The sequence below is a fragment of the Chelonoidis abingdonii genome, chromosome 5 (genome assembly GCF_003597395.2).
Source record: "Chelonoidis abingdonii isolate Lonesome George chromosome 5, CheloAbing_2.0, whole genome shotgun sequence".
In the NCBI taxonomy this organism is placed as follows: Eukaryota; Metazoa; Chordata; order Testudines; family Testudinidae; genus Chelonoidis; species Chelonoidis abingdonii.
The window spans coordinates 5,506,063-5,525,059 of NC_133773.1; the positions used below are offsets into that span (position 1 = coordinate 5,506,063).

At 43.0% G+C, this 18,997-nt stretch overlaps 1 protein-coding gene across 14 annotated transcripts in view; it reads left to right on the plus strand.

The window, feature by feature from the left end:
* The window catches only part of EPHA5 (EPH receptor A5), a 404,174-nt gene that overhangs the window by 48,315 nt on the left and 336,862 nt on the right, over positions 1 to 18,997 (plus strand). For all 14 annotated transcript variants that reach the window (XM_032805223.2, XM_032805216.2, XM_032805221.2 and 11 more), the window contains exon 3: positions 14,664 to 15,327. In XM_032805223.2, coding sequence (XP_032661114.1) covers positions 14,664 to 15,327 — 664 coding nt within the window. The remainder of the gene's footprint in view (positions 1 to 14,663; positions 15,328 to 18,997) is intronic.

Genomic DNA, 18,997 nt, shown 5'->3' on the forward strand with positions numbered 1-18,997 from the left:
CAGGCACCTGATCCATGAGCAGGGCCTCTCGGTGCACGGTGGTAATACCCTAATCCTAATGATTAACATTTCTGTTCCTGCCCACGGTTGCATGACATTGGTAGATTACTAAAGGTCAAGGTCCCTGTACCATTGCAAGGGTCATTCTCTACTGTCTGAGTCATTTTACACCTGCACCCCTAAAAGGAGACAGAGGGGTTTGCGAGCACCCCCTGCCCGCTTCCAGTACACCGATGGCCCTGGCAAGGGGAGTAGGAACAGGCGTACATTTTAGTACCCGCTGGAGGTGGGCATGGTTCTGCCCTGGTCCCAACCCAGGGTATGTCTGTGCTGCAGTCTTGGGGGTAATTGCAGCTCGAGCTGACATGCCTGAGCTAGCTTTAAGGTCACTAGCTTGGTGATCTAGCAGTGTAAGCTTCAGCTGCCCAGGATCCTGGGTGGCTTGCTGTGGGGCTGGCCTGCCCTGACAGTCATACTGCTACAGCTTTACTTTGCCAGGCCCCACGCGAGAGAGACCCTCTACCAAGCAGCTACGCATGTGCAAACCCCTAGGATTGATGCACTGCACTCATGTAAAAGGCGGCGTGCACTAGTGTGAATTATTGCCCGTAAATCAGTGCATTAAACAGCAGAGCCCATTTTTGCACTTGTGACTACATTGGGAGTGGGAGGCAGTGCGGGGGAAGTGAATCATGCCCTGAGATTCCATTGCAAGTTTCCCTTATCTATGCAGGCCCTTATTGGCACAATATCGCCCTGAATGTTTGCCGCCATGTGCATGCACATCACACAGGCACAGACCCACACAAGTGTGCATGTGCCCACGCACACATACGCAGCCGCTGTCTGGGAATATCAGAAAAGTCTCACAGTGGCTCACTGTGCCGGCACCTGGTGTTGTCTGCACACAATGTGACTTTCCAAGGCCTCTGCTTCTACTGAATGTCATTAATGCAGCTCAAGGCAAGTGAACTGAGCGGACTTCACCGTTTATTAGGGGAATATAATCATTTAAGCCTGAATAAGCTTCGAGGCCTAATGTGGCTGTTTGGCCAACAGAAATGAGATGTAAATTTGTGCTGAATAGCTCCTGATTACAGGAAGATGATTAATGCAAGATTTGAAATTGATTTGTGGGTGCAGTTGTTGAGGCCTAAGCCATGAATGTAATACTGTGTATGTGAAAAGCTTTGGGCAGATTAGAGAGCAGGAGTGAAATAGTACATTCTCTGCAAGATTTGAGACATTGTATAGGCTGGCTATAATCTGGCACTGCAGACTGAATAGGTGACATTTGTTTGGCCAGTGTATGTAGAATTGTGTCTGCAGCATAAGGAGGACTAAAAAGTTAATCTGTTTTATTTTCATTTAATGAACTCTTCGGTCAAATCATTTTTCTCATTGGAAACTTTTAAACTCTTTTTTTTTATTATTTTGCTCTCAGAGATATGAGGTAGCTGATGATAATTATTTAGAGCTTGAGTTAAGCTAATTAGCAAGAGCTAAAGTCTGGAGAGATAAAGCTTATTCTGGCTGAGGGGAAAATGTCTTTCCCAACATAAGCTTTACAAAGGCCCCAAAGATTTAATATCAAAAAGATTAAAATACAGATTTATTTACTCAAATGTTAGAATATATATTAGAAAATAGATTTATTTGCTAAATTTCAATTTTTAGGCATTATGGCCCAGATTTTCAAACGTGCTCAACAGCCACCAATCAGGAGGCAGATTTTTAAGAGCATAGCTCCCATTTAGGTACATAAGTGAAATGGCTGATTTTCAAAATGCCCAATATTCAGCAGTTTCCCTTATTTCCAGTAGGAGCTGATGAGTGCTGAGCGCTTTTGAAAAACTAGCCATTTTAGATTTTCAAAGCCTAGGGGAGTTATATGCTTAAATTCCATTGAATTTTGATGAGCTTTTCAAAGACACAGCCGGGAGTTAGGTACCTATCCTGCTGAAATACTTTTAAAAGTCCTACTACGCACCTATTTGCATATTTAGGTATATTTGAAAATCTGGCCCTGAGACCTTTTGAAAATCCAGGCACTTGTTTAGATGCCTAAAATAGGCATTACTGTGTAGCTGAGCTATTTTGAAAATCTGGTTTTATGAGTCTTTGTGTATTAATCTGCCAGGTGTATGCAACACATTCACTCTGTCGTGTATTTAATTGTTCTACAATGATCTTTATAATAAGCAATGAAAAGTAATGTGCTTGTGCTGTCTTTCTGACTGTCTCTCTCATGGTGATCTCATGGTATTTGAGCCCTGGTGCTGAATTGTTAGGATCGTACCTTTAATCCAAAGAAGGTGCACACAGGTTTTCAACCCTTTTGTCTTTTTTTAAAGCTTGGGTTGACAATCATGTACTCAGAGTGCTTTATTCTTGGTCTAGCTCAGAGCCTTCTCTGATTAGAGATCTGGCACTTCTTTTGTTTTGATTACGGTAACCTCCAACCTAGTTCACCTCCCATTTGGATGATGGTTCTGACAATGCTGATTGCACATATAAGTAAGCAAAGTACAAGCAAAGCTTTCTGTCTCAGGACTAAAGCACCAGAAGAAACCTTCTGGGAAAAAATGCATTGTTAACACCTGGGTGTAATGTTACTGAACATGTATCTCCCGGATATTATAGCTTAGAGTGAAGGTGCCTTAAAAAAACATTGAGGTTGTACACCTATCCTTTCTTCTTGTGGGATTTTGGGGGGGCAAATTATTATTGTTTGTAATTTACACTGACATCTAGAATCTGCAAGTATTTGTACTGGTTGTTATCTATTCCGGGGTGGCCAAACCATGGCTTGCGAGCCACATTTGTCTCTTTTACAGTTAAAGCACAGCTCACAGAGTCCCCCATGCCTCAACTGCACCCCATTCTCCACCTACCAGACTGCAGCAGGGGGAGCTCAGGGCTTCTGCCCTGAAGCAGTGTGGTGGGGTGAGAGCTTCTGCTCTGCCTGGAGGAGGGTCTTGGGGCTTCAGACCTGTGGGAGCTGCCTGCTGGGACTCAGGACTTCAGCAGGAAGAAGGGTGAAGCCCCGAGCTCTGGTAGGCATGCTCGACTCTCGAACGTCTGAAGATGATCATCTGCAGCTCAGAGGGTGAGTAAGTTTGGCCACTCCTGATCTATTCAATGACACTAATTAGATTCAGTAGCTGTCCAAATTTTTGTTGCATTCTACATGTCTTACTTTCATCCTCAGTAGTACTCACATGAGGAGAACCTCTGACCTGAATGGAAATTCTTGCATGAGCAAGTGCTACTCAGTGTGAATAGGTGTTGCAAGATCAGCCATATCATGAGTTGGTAATCTCTGTGTGCCGGCTTTACAGACACAATAGTTGAATAATCTTTTTGCTGGTCTTGTGGCTCTTGAGTTACTCAGTTGGCATCACTACAGATACATATGATTTGCTGTAACATATTCCCTTGGTTCATGTGTTTGATCAGATTTTGTGACAGAAAGGTTATAAGACAGTCCCCCAGATGGGAAACTTGGGAGCTACGGAGAGGAACTGCTGGCTCCCTGATTATCCCTGCCAGCAACCAGCAAGGCCAAGGATGAAGAGAGAAAAAAAACATCTCTTGGAGAAGCCAGGAAGAGGGTGAGGAAGGAAAAGAAATCTCTCCTGCTCCCTTCCAGCAGTCAGAATGAAGGGGAAGAACAAAGATTTTTGACCTGGATTCTTCACCGTTCCCTTCTAGGGTGTAGTTGAGGAACGGAGGACAGTGGGCACAAGGAAATAAATGTCTATAATTGCATTTAAAAAAACAAACAAACACCACAACCCAGTGTATTAGAAGAATATTTTGTTTATAAAATGAAGCACTTAGTGGCCAGATTTAGAGCTGCCTGTGCAACCTTAATACTTCCATCCTGTGGACTGAGTAATGTAGAGGCAGTGTTGCCGATTCTTGCCATTTTTTTGGTAAATTTTGTGATATTTTGTATTTTTTAACCCCCCAGCTCCTAGTATCATGTGATTATGAGAAATTCCCATCTTAGATTGCAAAGAAGTAAGTGTCTGGTCCTCATGGTTGTGGAGAAAAGCTTTAAAAATGTGACCCAAGTGCATCATAAAGACTCAAAAACCAGAAGGCAAAGAATCAGAACCCCATATTTCAAGGCATGTGTGCAGAGTGTGTGTGTGTTAATCTCATGATTTTAAAGCTAAGGGCATGATTTTTGGAGGACCTGATTCACAGTACTTGAACATTTGGGGATGGCGATATTGTAAAGGTCTTATGGAAAAAATAGCAAGTGGTCGTGTAATTAAAGACTGTGTAATGCACCTGTCCAGAGAGGGACGAGTGGGTTGGTGCCATCCAACTCACATACAACATGGTTCCATTTTGTAGTGGAAATGGGACATGAACCATTCTCCAAGCCTGTGCTAAATCTTTGGTTTGTCCAAAGGTTCAGCGTCATGTAGGGACATAAAAGAAGATCTCCGGTTAAAACCTGCCTTGATAAATCTCTGTGTGGGGTTGGGTAGCCTTTAACCTGGATTAAATTTTGTTTTCTTGGTCAGCTACTTTGCCACCCTTCTGTTGCAGATGTTTTTTTCAGATGCACTTATGTAGTTAGAGCCCCTGAAAGCAGCCTCAGTGACAATTTGCTCAGGAACTTGAAATATATTCTTCTCTCTTTTTATTTAAGCCTGCTCTCCGCTAAGCAAGTCTTTTCCCTTTGAAACCTAGCACACAAAAGATGGCAGGGAATCTGTGAGCATTCGTTCATTAATATAGATATCAGCTCTGAGGCTGACAAACTGAATCTGAGGGAATGGTGAAACCCAAGGCACCGTCATCAGGCAGTAGCGTTGGCTTTCTTTGTAGCTGCAACTTTGTCTTTCCTGCTGGCAGGATCCCGTGCCCAGCCTGTAAATCACGTTGTGTGCATCTCCTTGTTGGAATGTGCAAAAGAAATAGTGTGGTTGTGTTAGCCATGACCTTTTTATCCACACAGGTCTCTAAGAAGCAGCTAGGGAGCAAAGGACAAGCATACCAGCAAGGCGGCTGCCGAAATGGCAGGCGTGTCTGAAGGTGTCAGTCTTGTGGGAGTATTGGTAATTGCTGAAATGATTACACAAAAATAAGAATCTCCTGCTGAAAGAGCAGCGTGGGGGATGGCAGGGGAAGGGTAATGAGAATCGTAAGCTGCAGGCTGTTTTCAGCATCCTTCTGAGTCCTGACTGAAATGCTAAACTCCTTCCCTGGATGATTTTTGATATGCCACTGGCGTGCCATGAAATTATAAATGGAACACAAGTTTTATCAAGCACTTAGGATCAGTTCTGACTTACCAGATTTTTTTTAAAAAAAAGCTTTTGGGGGAAGATGAATCCAAATTAAAAAAAAAATGACCTGAGCTTTTGCAATTCTTTTATTTGTTTTAAATTGTATCTATTCCAGCTGTTTAATATCTTAGAGTTTTTTGTTATGACTCCGGTGTGCTGGATGTGAAAATATTATGCAACCCAAATCGAGTGGATTTAAAGCTAGGCGTTTTAGAGTCCCAATTCATTATGCGCCTCCTCCCGCCCCCTATTTCAACTTAAAGATTTTGTGTCCAATTTCTTTCATTAGGAAAAATAATCTTTTGAGGCCTGATCCAAGCCACAGTGAGGATAATGGAAAGATTCCCATTGACTTTTGTGGGCTATGGATTAGGTCCTACCTTCTTCTGAGTACAGTATATACTACACATGCTTTGTTTCTTTGACTATAGAGTGGCTGTAAGGAAAGCCATCCGAAAAGTGCAAGCAGGCAGAAAAGGGTTAGGAAAATAGCTTAATTTTTGATATTCTCTTCTTTTAAACTAGTGAAATCGAGGAGAATGTACCAAACCGCCATAAAATATTCTACTGCTGACTATTTATCTTTACACATTTTTTTTTTAATTAGGCCAAATTCTTACCTGAGTCAAAAAATTGGTTAGATCCTTTCTTTACTGTATGTCTTTTGTGCATTGTGTCCCTTTGCCTTAACTAAGAGTTGTCAGCAAGAAAAGATAAGAAAGTTAATTCCTGAGTTCTAAAGTTTTTTCCTCAGTATCAGACCTTGGAAAAAATGTTTGGAAGCTGGTTGACTTTAAGGTTGAAAAGATTCGATTTTAATCAGTAGATGTTGATTTCGCTTTGCACACACAGATAGGCAGCTCCAGAAACTCTTTATATATTTCATATAAACTCTGTAGATCTGTTTACATGTGGTTTTGACAACTGGTGTTTTAATGGTTATAAAGCATTAACTTTGTGGATCTTAGTATCTACTGTCATTACATAATTATTATCTGACCCCACCAAACTGATTTTTTTTCAATCTTCCCTCAGAGGTCATGTTTTCTAGACCTTTCATCATTTTTGTTGCTCTTCTCTGGACTTTTTCAAATTTGTCCCCATCATTCCTGAAATGTGGTGCTGGACACAATATACTCCCCTTCCAGTGCAGAGTTGTTCTGGCTTGACCTCAGGCTGCTGTAGATCTGTATCTTTAAGGAAGCCACTAGTCCCCATGGCTAGTCCTGTTTAGGAGAACCCTTCCACAGAAGTTTAACTTTAAGCACGAGCAGTCCTGTCTATATAAATGGGATCTGTGTGCTTAAAGCTAAGCACATGCCTAAGTTGTTCTGAAATGGCTCCCAACCCCAACATTCAAACATGATGAGTCAGGAGCCCCAAATTATGAGATGTATACATAGGATAAATGTCAGGTTCTTTTTATTTGCCGCCTAGTTTTTGAGCCTATTTTGAAGTTTTTCTCCCAAACCAGGAGGGATAGAATCTCTCTTTTAAAATAATAAAAAAAAAAGTTGAGATTCTCACATAATCACATGACCTAAGAACTGGGGCTTTAAGAATAGCATTAACTCTTTTTAACCTCATGATAAAATGGCAAAACATGGCAGCACTGCACATTGGCATCTGACTGAATAGCAGAGTGGCAAAGCAACCTTCATGCTGCTATTCCTGTGTGTTGCTGAAGCCAATGAGAGCACACAGAAACAATTGCGTTATCACTTCCACAGGCTTCTGCAGTGCAGGAGACTATGCATTATTCTTTTTTTCAATAAAGATTTCCCCTCATCTAACCCCAGTGAGGTTGCACAGAGTATACAACAGAGGAGAATCTGCTTGGACAGATTCCCTATTTTTTGAACGTTCTAATACAGTAGCTGGAGGCAAGTCTGCAGATGGCTGAAAAGGTACATTTTTGCTTTTGATTCTGGAAGATGTGGTCAGTGAAAGTGACATTAGAGCTATGTTGCTGGTAGCAGGAATAGGTGGTACACCTGGTAAGGTAACCAAGGTCCAGGCAATTTTCAAATGACTCTCAAGAGACAGAGGAATGTCAGACTAAGTTGCCTTACAGTGAAGTCACTGAGAACTAATGAAAGAATGATTCAGGGATACCTATACCTTATTTGGAAGACACTGGTTGCCATTTAGCAATCATTGTGAGATGTAGGATTGTCACGTGCCTTCCCTAGTGTGATGTTCTGGAAGAGTTCACAGTGTCCCAAACTGGAATTAATGCACAGAATGACAATCCCGATCCCAAAGGGGAAAGGAGCAGTTTGCCTGAGAGAAGTTCTGCGCTAGGAAGTAGTGTTTGCCTCTTGCTAGTGTTGAGCTGGAGGCTGTTGATCTGTAGCCAGCTCCTAAGGAAATGACAGAGATTGCCCTACGTTATATGCCTGAAAGCGCAGAAGTGTGGGGAAGGAATGGGTTTTCTGTTTGTCTCAAGTGCGGGAATTCACAAGTACCCACATTCTGCTCTCATTTGCATCAGTGCAACTCTCTGGAGTCACTGTGGCTACATTGCTATAACTCAGGGCAGAATTTGCCTCATTCTAGGGTGGGTATGAACACATGCGTTATCTCTGCGGCTTTCAAATGTTCAAAGCAAAGGATGTGAGCCTGGACTGGATTCTCCTTTGCAATGGAGAGAACCTCAGGAGTGCCGGGGGTGCAAGAGTTCCCATGGAGCTTCCTTTGTAAGCAGCTGTTCCATCTTAGGCAGGAGAAGATAGGGTTGGGTGGGAGAGGTTAGATCTCAGGGATCTGTAGGAAAGGAGAGCCCCAAGCTGCATGTGCAGAACTGGCTTCTCGTTTTCATCCCTATGCTCTTTATTCCTAGTGGCCCCTTTATGAGCTTGATGGATGCAGTGATGCGTCAGCCGCAGAGAGTGGAACCACTCCCAACTCAATCATGACTTGGATATCCTCAGGGTCAGCAAGGGACAATGGGGAGGGGAATGTATGGTGCCCTGTTCCAACCCACCCTGCACCCTACATCCTATGGGTCTCCAACCCCACAGATCTCTGGTGGAAGTGAGGGCACTTATCATGGATGATCAAGATCTGCTGCAGGATTGCTGCTGGCACAGTTGACTGAGTATACACGGTGCAAAGAGAGGCGAGTGGGAGCCTAGGAACATAGTAATTGCTTTACCAGATCAGAGCAGTGATCCATGTCGGCCAGTATCTGAGACTGATGGAAGTGATCCAGCTGCAGCTGCTTGGTTGTAAATTAACAGGGCTCTCTCTGTGTGTTAGCCTTCCAAGCAGGTTGCAAGGCTCAGAAGGAGCTGGAGGTTGGTTTTAGGGAGGAATCTGATGGGTTATATGGGATGCCTTTGGTTTCTATGGGGGAGTATATGATAACTGGATGGCTGAGAATATTGTCCTGATAAATGTGAGGTTTTCTCATGATGTGTGTTACAGTTTGGGAGGAAACTGTAACTCCGAGTATGTACCAAACATATGGAAAAATAATAATTTATTAGCCCTTTCGTGTTTAAGGCAGGCTGCACCCAGGGCCTGTGACTGAGAGCCAGCAGGATGGGGTGGGAGTGGAAGCAGACCCGTTCATGGAAATGGAATGCCCAATGTGGGAAGGACCATGCATCAGGGAAGGATGTGGGCGAGGGGAGAGGAACCAAGTGACAAAGTAATGTGTGCATAAGGCAGGGTGAGAGAGAGATGGACAGAATAGTTGGGAGAGGGGGAGAAAATGAAGTGGGAATAGAGACAATGTGATGAATTATTTTTCCAAATGGACTAAATCCTGATCCCTTAAGACTCAGTTTAAAATAAATCAGTACTTTCCTAATGTTATGTTTCCATGTAACCAAGTCACTGGGTGGCCACATGAATGTGGCATAATCACCACATGGGAATTTAGGTGGTCCACGAAGCAGCCAGTGCGAGGGGAGGGGAGGTAATCAATGGGGAAGATTTGTACGGTCACCAGTGGGAGGGACAGTGGTCCATAAGATAGCCCATAGTAGGAGAGGTATCTACGGGGATGTGGTCCATACTCTGAAAAAGTTTGAGATCCCCTGTCTCATCTTATTGTCCTTGATGCTTGTATGGCACCCCTCCCTCGACAGTGGTAACATGTTTCAGGTTCTTATTTTAGCTTCTCACTTATCACCATCAAGCAATATGGAGTCATGCCATGTGCCTCTTGATAGTTTTAAATGAAGAACCTAAGAGACCAGTGTCTAAGTTTCTCGTGATCCTATTCTTGTTGGAATTGAAATTTTGAACCCTTCTCTCACTCTGTAATTTTTTTTTTAAAAAAGTAACAACCCGTAGGAGTGCATCATCAAGCGGTGACTCCTGAAATGGCACAGACTGAAAGAGATATTGCCTGTTTGTGTATGTAGTTTAACATTAGCACTTCAACATGAGGCTGAACTGTCCCGAACTCTTCGGATTGTATTCTGACTTGGATCCATGGTATCTTTTGGCCTTTTCCTTGGCAGTCTGTGTGAACTGAATGTCCCCGTATGGACAGAGGAAAAGGCAACTCTAGCTTCTGTTGACTCACTAGCTGAAGCCTACTGAACATTTCACATTCAGAAACAGGCCTTCTATAAACGATTTAACATTAGGCCACTGAAGTGTGTTTGTGTTTTCCTTCTTAAGGCTATTAAAGACTTAGAAGAAACATTTAGCACCAAATTAATGTTGCATTTTTGTTTGAATCCTGTAAATAACATTGATTTATATCTCAAAAACATGTGCTGCAGATAACACAATTTTTCAGTTCTGCTGTACTTAATTTTTTTTCATGCAAATACGTTCAGCTAGATGTTGTCATATTAATGTGGCAAGTTTTCCTTTTCATGAACCATTACAGCACATATTTCATCAGCTAGGGCTTCTAGTTTGTGTTTATTCCTTTGCTGTTTGAAGTGCTTTGTGTAATATCTAAAATATTAATCAAGAAAGTCAAGACCAGGCTGAAAAGATGGTGATTAGCCCCTTATGCTTTTTCAGGGATGGATGTAAGAACCAGAACAGTAACAGAATGATTAGAGTCTCCAGAGTAACAAAAACAACAACAAAAAAACATGGTTCACCAAATCAGAGGAGAAATAAAAGGTGCTCTCCTCCATGAAGATAGGAACGAAGAAGATCAGATTAAATGGCAGGACAGAGTGGAGTGTGAAAGGTGCGAGGCCTTGATAAGATCTGGATGCTTTTCCCTTGTGGATGTACAGAGATAAGCAGCCTTAACTCATTCGCACTTCCCTTTCCTTTCCATCTCTGATGACAGCTCTATTTTTGATGGCAGGTGGGACTGATGCCACAGATTCTGATCTCAGCTGCAATGCTGTAAATTGGCATATCCTGACTGCAGCCAATGGAGTTGTGCTCCATTTACGTTGCTGCAACTGAGATCAGAATCTGGCTCAATTAATCTATTTCTGCTTGTATCTGCTGTCTTATGTTATGTTAGCATGTGGAGGAAACAGGAAATATTGCTGGATTTAATTTTAATATCTAAACAAATGAGCCTTCTATTTCTGTATGTTCCCACAACCATAAATCCTGGATTTGTGTTACGAAAATCAGCTTAATTTCGCAACAGCAGAAAGCCTGAGACCTGGGTTTTCTGAACACCAGTCTTGTGCAGATAGACAGTAAGCAACATCATTCTGCAAATTTTCAACGCTCTTTTAAGTAAAGCAGGGGCAGGCAACCTGCGGCATGTGTGCCGAAAGCAACCATCGAGCTGATTTTCAGTGGCACTCACACTGCCCGGGTCCTGGCCACCAGTCCAGGGGGGCTCTACATTTTAATTTAATTTTAAATAAAGCTTCTTAAACATTTTAAAATCCTTATTTACTTTACATACAACAATAGTTTAGTTATATATTATAGACTTATAGAAAGAGACCTTCTAAAAATGTTAAAATGTATTACTGGCAGGCAAAACCTTAAATTAGAGTGAATACATGAAGACTCAGCACAGCACTTCTGAAAGGTGCCGACCCCTGAAGTAGAGCAATTGTTAGAAATTGTCAGATGGTGTAACAGTCAACTGCAGCAAAGTGTAGTTACTTGGAGCAAATGATATGGAGGGTCAGATGCTCTCTAAATATCATATTCGGGCCTCTACCACGCATCCACTGAAGTAAAATGCCTTGCTCTTCTCTACCACTTTTCATCAGTAGTTCTCAAAGTTTACGCTTCACAAAGGAGGTCAGAACTAGTGTACCTCCGGGAAAGGGGCATCCTGAAGCACAAAGAAGCTTATCCAAGGTCACTGGCAGAGCTGTGACTAGAACGTAGGTCTTCTAAGTCCCAGTCTAGTGCACTAGCCCCTAGGCCTCACTGCCTCCCCAGCTTCAGTGAGCATTGTCTTCACAAAGTGTAAGCTCAGCCCTTTACAGCTCCTGCTCCGGGTCAAGGGAACAGTAAAACTTCCACTGATTTCCTTGATGCAGGAGCTGACCCACAGAGCACTGTGCATTCTCAGACATTCTCGCATAGGCATGACCGTTCGTTGTCATTAACAGTCTTTTCTATGCATAAACCAGTTTAAATGAAAGGGACGTCATCAACTCGAAAATCGCACCTTTATCAGCTGCAGTGCCAAGTCACACCTTATTTACTAGTGCTGAGAGAAGGTGGTGAAAAAATCTTACTTTAATCATACGTCACATGTGTAAGGCTTTGTCACATAGGGGCCTTATTTAGGGGGCTGCTTCCAGAGTGAGGTGCCATGCACTGAGAGAAAAAGGGCTGATGCTGGCCCTGTAAGAGTAAATTTGATTGTGTCATGACAGTCACACCCTCACCAGGACAGAGGACTCCAGTTTGCAGCTCCATGTGCCCAGAAGGGTGAAGCAAGCCCATTGTTCATGTTGTCAGCGTTCCAGCCTTTCCTCCCAGATTGGTTCTGACACACAGTGTAACCCAAAATAAATCCCCCTGATTCTAGGGGAGACTGTCAACTAGTAGGGAGGGGAGCGGGGCCAGGAAGTGAGGGGAAGGCCAGAGTGAACCGAACAAGAAAAGAAAGTGGAGCAAGGGTGGGTATGTCTACACTGCAGTTGAGAGGTGTGACTCCAGCATGGGCAGAGGCCACTCAGGGATATACTCAGGGCCCCAGGTGAGCTTCGCAGCTGTTATTACCCAACCTAACTTTCATCTAGCTGGATTAAAGGCAGCTTGGGTCTATCCACACCTGCTGTACTCGCTCACTGCACTGCCGCATAGACATAGCCAGGGAGGGAGTGGTGAACGGAGGGGACAAAAGGCTTCTTATTTCTACAGCTTCTTCTTTCAGCAGTCTGGCAGCCTGTTGTGTTTTCTTGTCATGTATTTCCTTCTCTTTCATTTGAAATGTGTGTCAAAAATTTCATGAAAAAAATCAGCCTGATGATACTAACTTGAGGGTGGTTTCTGTCACCTCTGCCCTGAAATAATACCTGATGCTGAAGACTTCAGACAATATTTGCTATAAACAGGCCTTTCGTCTTAGAGTGTATTCAGCCCAGGATATGGCTATTACTTGTTACCGGGGTCTGCCTCATGTTCCCATTATACTCTATGTACTTTGATGTCTTGCAATGAGGCATTGGCCAATATTATCAGAAGCAAACATCAAAACTGAACAAACCTGAGAGTAGATGAAAGAGATCTTAAGAATTAGATCCTTCCAGGTGAACAGATCAAAAGTAGGAGAAATGAGCAACACTGAAAATATCGTTAGCTCTTCGAAGGCTCTCGTCTGCAACACCATATCACTTAGTAGGTTGATTGGGTCTTTAAATGTGACACTTCAGTTGTGAAAAGCAGAGAGAACTTGGATGCTAGCGGAAAGCAGATTTCAGCATTGCAGAGTGTTATTCTAGGTGTTATCTCTGTGCTGCTTTCAGCTGTGCAGTTGACTAACATTCCTTCAAAGTGGTACATTTAAAAATAATTTGAAATCAGAAACGTTGCTAGACAATCCTCATTAATGGCTTGATTGTGACTATATCGGGTGTCCTGCATAAGAAGCAATGTATAGTTCACAATCCCTGGAGTAGTCCAGCAGTCACAATTCATCCTGTTCCGCTCTAGGGGAAGTAATCGGCTATGGCTTTATATTGATAGCAGATTCCTTCTCTCTTTGGTCTGACTTGCCAAAGCCCCCCATATTCCATGCTCCTCTCTGCCCATTCCCTGCCTACCTGTATGGAGGGGAAGAGTGGCCCTGAGGAATCCACTATTCTTCCTGTGCGCTGGTCAGTAATGCTGTGGGGTCATGCAGTGAATAAATGGGGGATCCTTATACACCTTCACTCCACTGCCTGGCTGTATAGACCAAGCCATAGTCTTGCCTTAAATACTGCAACTCTTTTAGTGCTGTTGCATAACAAACCAATACTTAACAAAAGCAACAGTAAAAAAAGAATTTTTGACCAGATCTCACATGTTTCCAAATGGAAGGCCTTACTCAGGGCTTGGCTACACTTGCGAGTTAGAGCACATTAAAGCAGCCCCAGTCACCTTAACTCACCAACCGTTCACACTGGCAAGTCACTTAGAATGCTCTGACTCAATGGCTAGAGTGCTCCTGATTATCCACCTCAGCAAGAAGCATCACACTTGGTGAGCGTTGAGAGAAACGCCTGGGCAACAGTGTGAATGAGGTGTTGCATTACTGTGCTCTGATTGGCCTCCGGAAACGTCCTATAATCCCCTGAAATCAAGTGGCCACTCTTGTTATTGTTTTGGAATCGCTGCAGGAATGTGGATATCAAAGCAAACCATGACTCTGGAATGCTGTGCGTAAGAGAGAGAGAGGTGGGGGGTGATGGGGGATCTGCTGCTGTCTGAACTTACAAGACAGCATGCAACATGCTCTCAGCTCCCCCAAAACCTACTCTCTCTCCCCCCACATACACACAACACAGTCCCTGTCACACTCCACCCCATTCCACCCCCATTTGAAAAGCACACTGCAGCCACTTGCATGCTGGGATAGCGACCACAATGCACTGCTTTCTCTGGCCACTGTAAGTGCTGCAAATGTGGCCACGCCAGTGCGCTTATAGCTGTCAGTGTGGACAGACTGCAGTGCTTTCCCTAGTGCGCTCTACGAAGGCTGGTTTAACTCAAAACACTCTACATCTGCAAGTGTAGCCATGTCCTCAGTGGCCTTTAAGTTCAGTAGGAATCTTTCCTCTGGCTTCATGGGGCATTGGGTCAGGCCTCAGGTATTGAAATCTCTGTTATTTTAACATTCTCATTTCTTCCAGTGGTACAGCTCTCTTGCAAGGAAGTTAAGATTTTTAGAGATTTGTGGCTTGTTTGCTTTTTTTGGTTTGTTTTTTTTAAGTAATCCTCTCTCTTTTTGCACAGTGGGAAGAAATTGGTGAGGTGGATGAAAATTATGCTCCAATACACACATATCAAGTGTGCAAAGTAATGGAACAGAATCAGAACAACTGGCTTCTGACTAGCTGGATCTCCAATGAAGGAGCCTCCCGGATCTTCATTGAACTCAAGTTCACTCTGAGGGACTGTAACAGTCTTCCAGGAGGACTCGGGACTTGCAAAGAGACTTTCAATGTGTATTACTTTGAATCGGATGACGAAGACGGGAGGAACATCAAAGAAAACCAGTACATCAAGATCGACACCATTGCCGCGGATGAGAGCTTCACAGAGCTCGACCTTGGAGACCGAGTCATGAAGCTGAACACTGAGGTCAGAGATGTTGGGCCTTTGACCAAAAAGGGATTTTACTTGGCTTTCCAGGATGTAGGTGCCTGCATCGCCCTGGTGTCCGTGCGAGTGTATTACAAAAAGTGCCCTTCCGTTATCCGTAACCTGGCCCTCTTTCCTGATACCATCACTGGGGCAGATTCCTCCCAGCTGCTGGAAGTGTCTGGCTCATGTGTGAACCACTCTGTGACCGATGAGCCTCCAAAGATGCACTGCAGTGCCGAAGGGGAATGGCTGGTGCCCATTGGAAAATGCATGTGTAAGGCAGGGTACGAAGAGAAGAACAGCACCTGTCAAGGTAAGAATTTGCAAGGGAAACCAGTGCTCAGGTTTTGCATGACACACATCTTGGGCTATGTTCGGGTATGCTCCTTCATGCTGCATGGTACCATATTCCATAGATAGTCTCACTGAAGTTAATGGACCTGGTTCTCATTTACCAGAGCCGTGGAAAGAGACTGTAATTTACTCCTCATTAAAGGCTCTTTCCACTTCCAGAGCGTTGAGAATCTGCCCAGTGGTGGTACTTTGTGGTGTAATGTGCTGTTCAGTGTGAATGAGGGGATCAGAATCTGGCTCATTATAATATATATAACTTTGGCATTTTTGGATAATAAAATGTTTCTATATTTTGGACGTTGGCATTTTCGGATGATGAAATGTTTAAAGGTTTGTTTTCTCCCTTCTGGACAACTGCTTGGAAGCATTTGGCACAGGAGGAACCAAGCAGCACCAGCCAAAATGGAGGAAATCTTGATTGCTGCAGGCAAGGGAATGTAGCCAGACATACTGGCAAGAACCTGCCGGCCTGCTGAACATAAATGGCCCCAAGATAGCAAGCACTGATTGGGCACCACGTGATGGTAACCCAGAGCAGTTGGGCACTTCCGCTGGTTACTGAGCCATCGATTCCCCTCCCCTCCTGCACTCACTGCTCCGTTGGCTGCCAGAGCTGCCGCTCTGTTCTGCTTTGCCTTTATTGGCTCTTTCCGGGCTGCTCTCATCAGCAGCAGCCATGAAGATTATCCAGACTAACAACCACGGACTTTACATGAACCGAAAACTCGTCACTTGCCTTGGAAAGCTGGCCAGGGTCACAGAGAGACTGTAGACCAGGGCATCCTCTCGTGTGGGTGCAGTAGAACAGTGTTAGTATGATGGTGCCCCTTCTTGTGGGAGAATAGCTATGCCAGAATGAACACTTTTATGCCAAAAGAACAGGAGTACTTGTGGCACCTTAGAGACTAATAAATTTATTTCAGCATGAGCTTTCATGAGCTACAGCTCACTTCTTCGGATGCATAGAATGGAACACACAGACAGGAGATATTTATACGTAAGGAGAACATGAAAAGATGGAAGTACGCATATCAACAGAAAGAGTCTAATCAATTGAGATGAGCTATCATCAGCAGGAAGAAAACTTTTTGAAAGTCTGCTATTAACAGGACCCCTAGAAGGTGGGGGAGACGAATTACATAGGAGGAATAGATTCATTAATGTAATGACAACATTCCAAGTCTCTGTTTAAGCCTGAGTTAATTGTATCTAATTTGCATATTAATTCGAGTTCAGCAGTCTCTCTTTGGAGTCTGTTTTTGAAATTTTTTTGTTGCAAAATTGCCACTGCGTCAAGGAGGTGGCACTGCTTTAACTATACTGTTATAGTTAAGCTGTCAATTCTTGAGTGTAGTGCTAAGTTCTTAATTCCCTTGCCAGTCAGAGGCATTTGGGATCCTGGGGCCCAGATCCTCACAGGTATATAGGTGCCCAACTCCTATTGAACCGAAAGAGAGTTTGGTGCCTGAATATCTCAGAGGATCTGGGCCTGAGCTTTAATTTAGGCTTAAGCTACATAATACAGATTATTTTTCAGCTATACTCAGCACTGGGACAATACACTGGTGTGTTTCTACCACAGAAGAACCTGAATTTGTTTATTGGCATTTCCCCTCCAAAGATAACGTTCACTGAGTCATAACATCTTGTCTGGCCCATAGCAGACTCCATTCCTGTGTTAGCGATGATGCAAATGTCACTCACCCTCACAAACATGAGGAAACGATTGAAATCCCTTCTGTCTAAAAATCGTGAATTGGCAATGATATCTTCAATTCATCATCTTGTCATCAGGGTGCTTTATGAAGGAGGCACCGGCAGCGGCAACCGAGCAATTTGTATCACTTGGGACATTCAGGCGACACATCTGACATGGCTTAATCTCATTATATAATTCAGTTATTATTTCAATTAACATGGGCAGTCAAACGGTATTTATCTAACAAACAAAACTTCTTGTATTTTATACCTGTTTCTGCAACTCAGTGACTTTATCATCAGCTGTCATGAGATAACCTGTGATAAATTGTCACCATGTGGGAAAATGCTAGTGAAAAGCCCTGTGCACAAGGCTTGTTATTATTCACATGAATAAATTGCTACACATGCTAATAATAAAAATGAAAGGTAGCACTCCCCATATAGGTACACTGCTTTCCACCGTATTGATTGGGCACAGTATCCTGTTCTTTTTGGCTCGGTTATGTTAACCTTGGTTCAATGGGTTCTTAAAAGCATCTCTGACAATATTCACTTGTCTGTCATACCAAGTTTCAGTTTTGGTTGGTGATATTTAACCACTCTTGTGCAGGCCTCATCAGGGAGTGCATTTCAGTTGGCAAAGGGCCAGATACTAAGCTGGTATAAATTGATGGTAGCTCCACGAAATCAATGGAGCTTTGATGATTTACACAATCTTAGGATCTGGCCCAAATGACACTTTTTTTAATCTTTTTTTTTTCTTATCTGCTTCCTGCATCTGAACATCTGTATTTTTTACTGTGACTGCAATTTTGGATATATTTACTGCATGCATCTGGGCTCCCTATAGGGGAGTTACATAAGGAGCTGATATTCCTTGAAAAGTGATTATGTAAAAAGGGCACCTTCTGGTTCAGCAGATCTGTTCCCTGCATGTATTCAGCTTTATCGTTCCATTTTAGTAACAAGCAATATGGTTTTGCTACTTTTTACTGCTTTAAACACTGCAGAACCAACACAGCTAAAAGGGAGGAAGCTTCTTTCCTGTCTTCCTTGTGTGCTGTCAGTAGAATTGTCTACCAAGTTCCAGTTATGCAGCCTGCCAGTAAAACCTGTGTTATCCTACTGGCAACAATGGGGTGATGCAACTGTAATTGAGGACATGGTCCCTAATCCTCAAAGGTATTTAGGTGATCTACCACTGGGGGTTGAGCACCTAAATACCTTTGAAAACCTAGGCTTTAATCTGGGCTACAGAACCTTTTTTTCTGGTACACATGATGGGGAGAAAACCCAGCTTGACTTTCAGATCCCAGGTTAAATTTGCAAGGCTGCTAGGTAGAAAAGACATTTTTTACCAGTAAACTCTGAGTAACCGAAATGATTGGAATGCAGCGAACACACGCCCTGCAATGCCATTTTCTTACAATCAGTTTTCAGAGTAGAGTCACAAATATTTGAGAATTAAAGAAGTGAAATGAATTAGAAACTGAACTACACCAAGGAACAGTAATGAATTCAGAGAAATACAATGACCTTTTTTCCAGTTTCCAGCTCTAAGTGACATGAGGCAGTGGTAAAAGTAGGAAGCCAATTTTAGCCAACTTGAAACAGGAATGCACTGTAATTATACAGGATCTTGCAAAATAATGGAAGAAAATTTAAGCCAAATCTTATTTTAATGCCAGTCTTTGCAAGGGAAGAACTTCTTTGGAAATGACTGGGGGACAATGTGTGTGCTTTCGAAAAGAATTGCCAACTGAAGAAATATTTTGTAGTTTATTTTTTTTTACAACTAGGAATGTTTAAACAGCTTTATTTTCTTGAAATATGATCTAACTTAATTATTATTTCACTGTTTCTAAGTCAACTTGCTGAAGCAATATTTTTCATCCAAACTTTTTTCTTTGCTTACTGTTCATTATTTC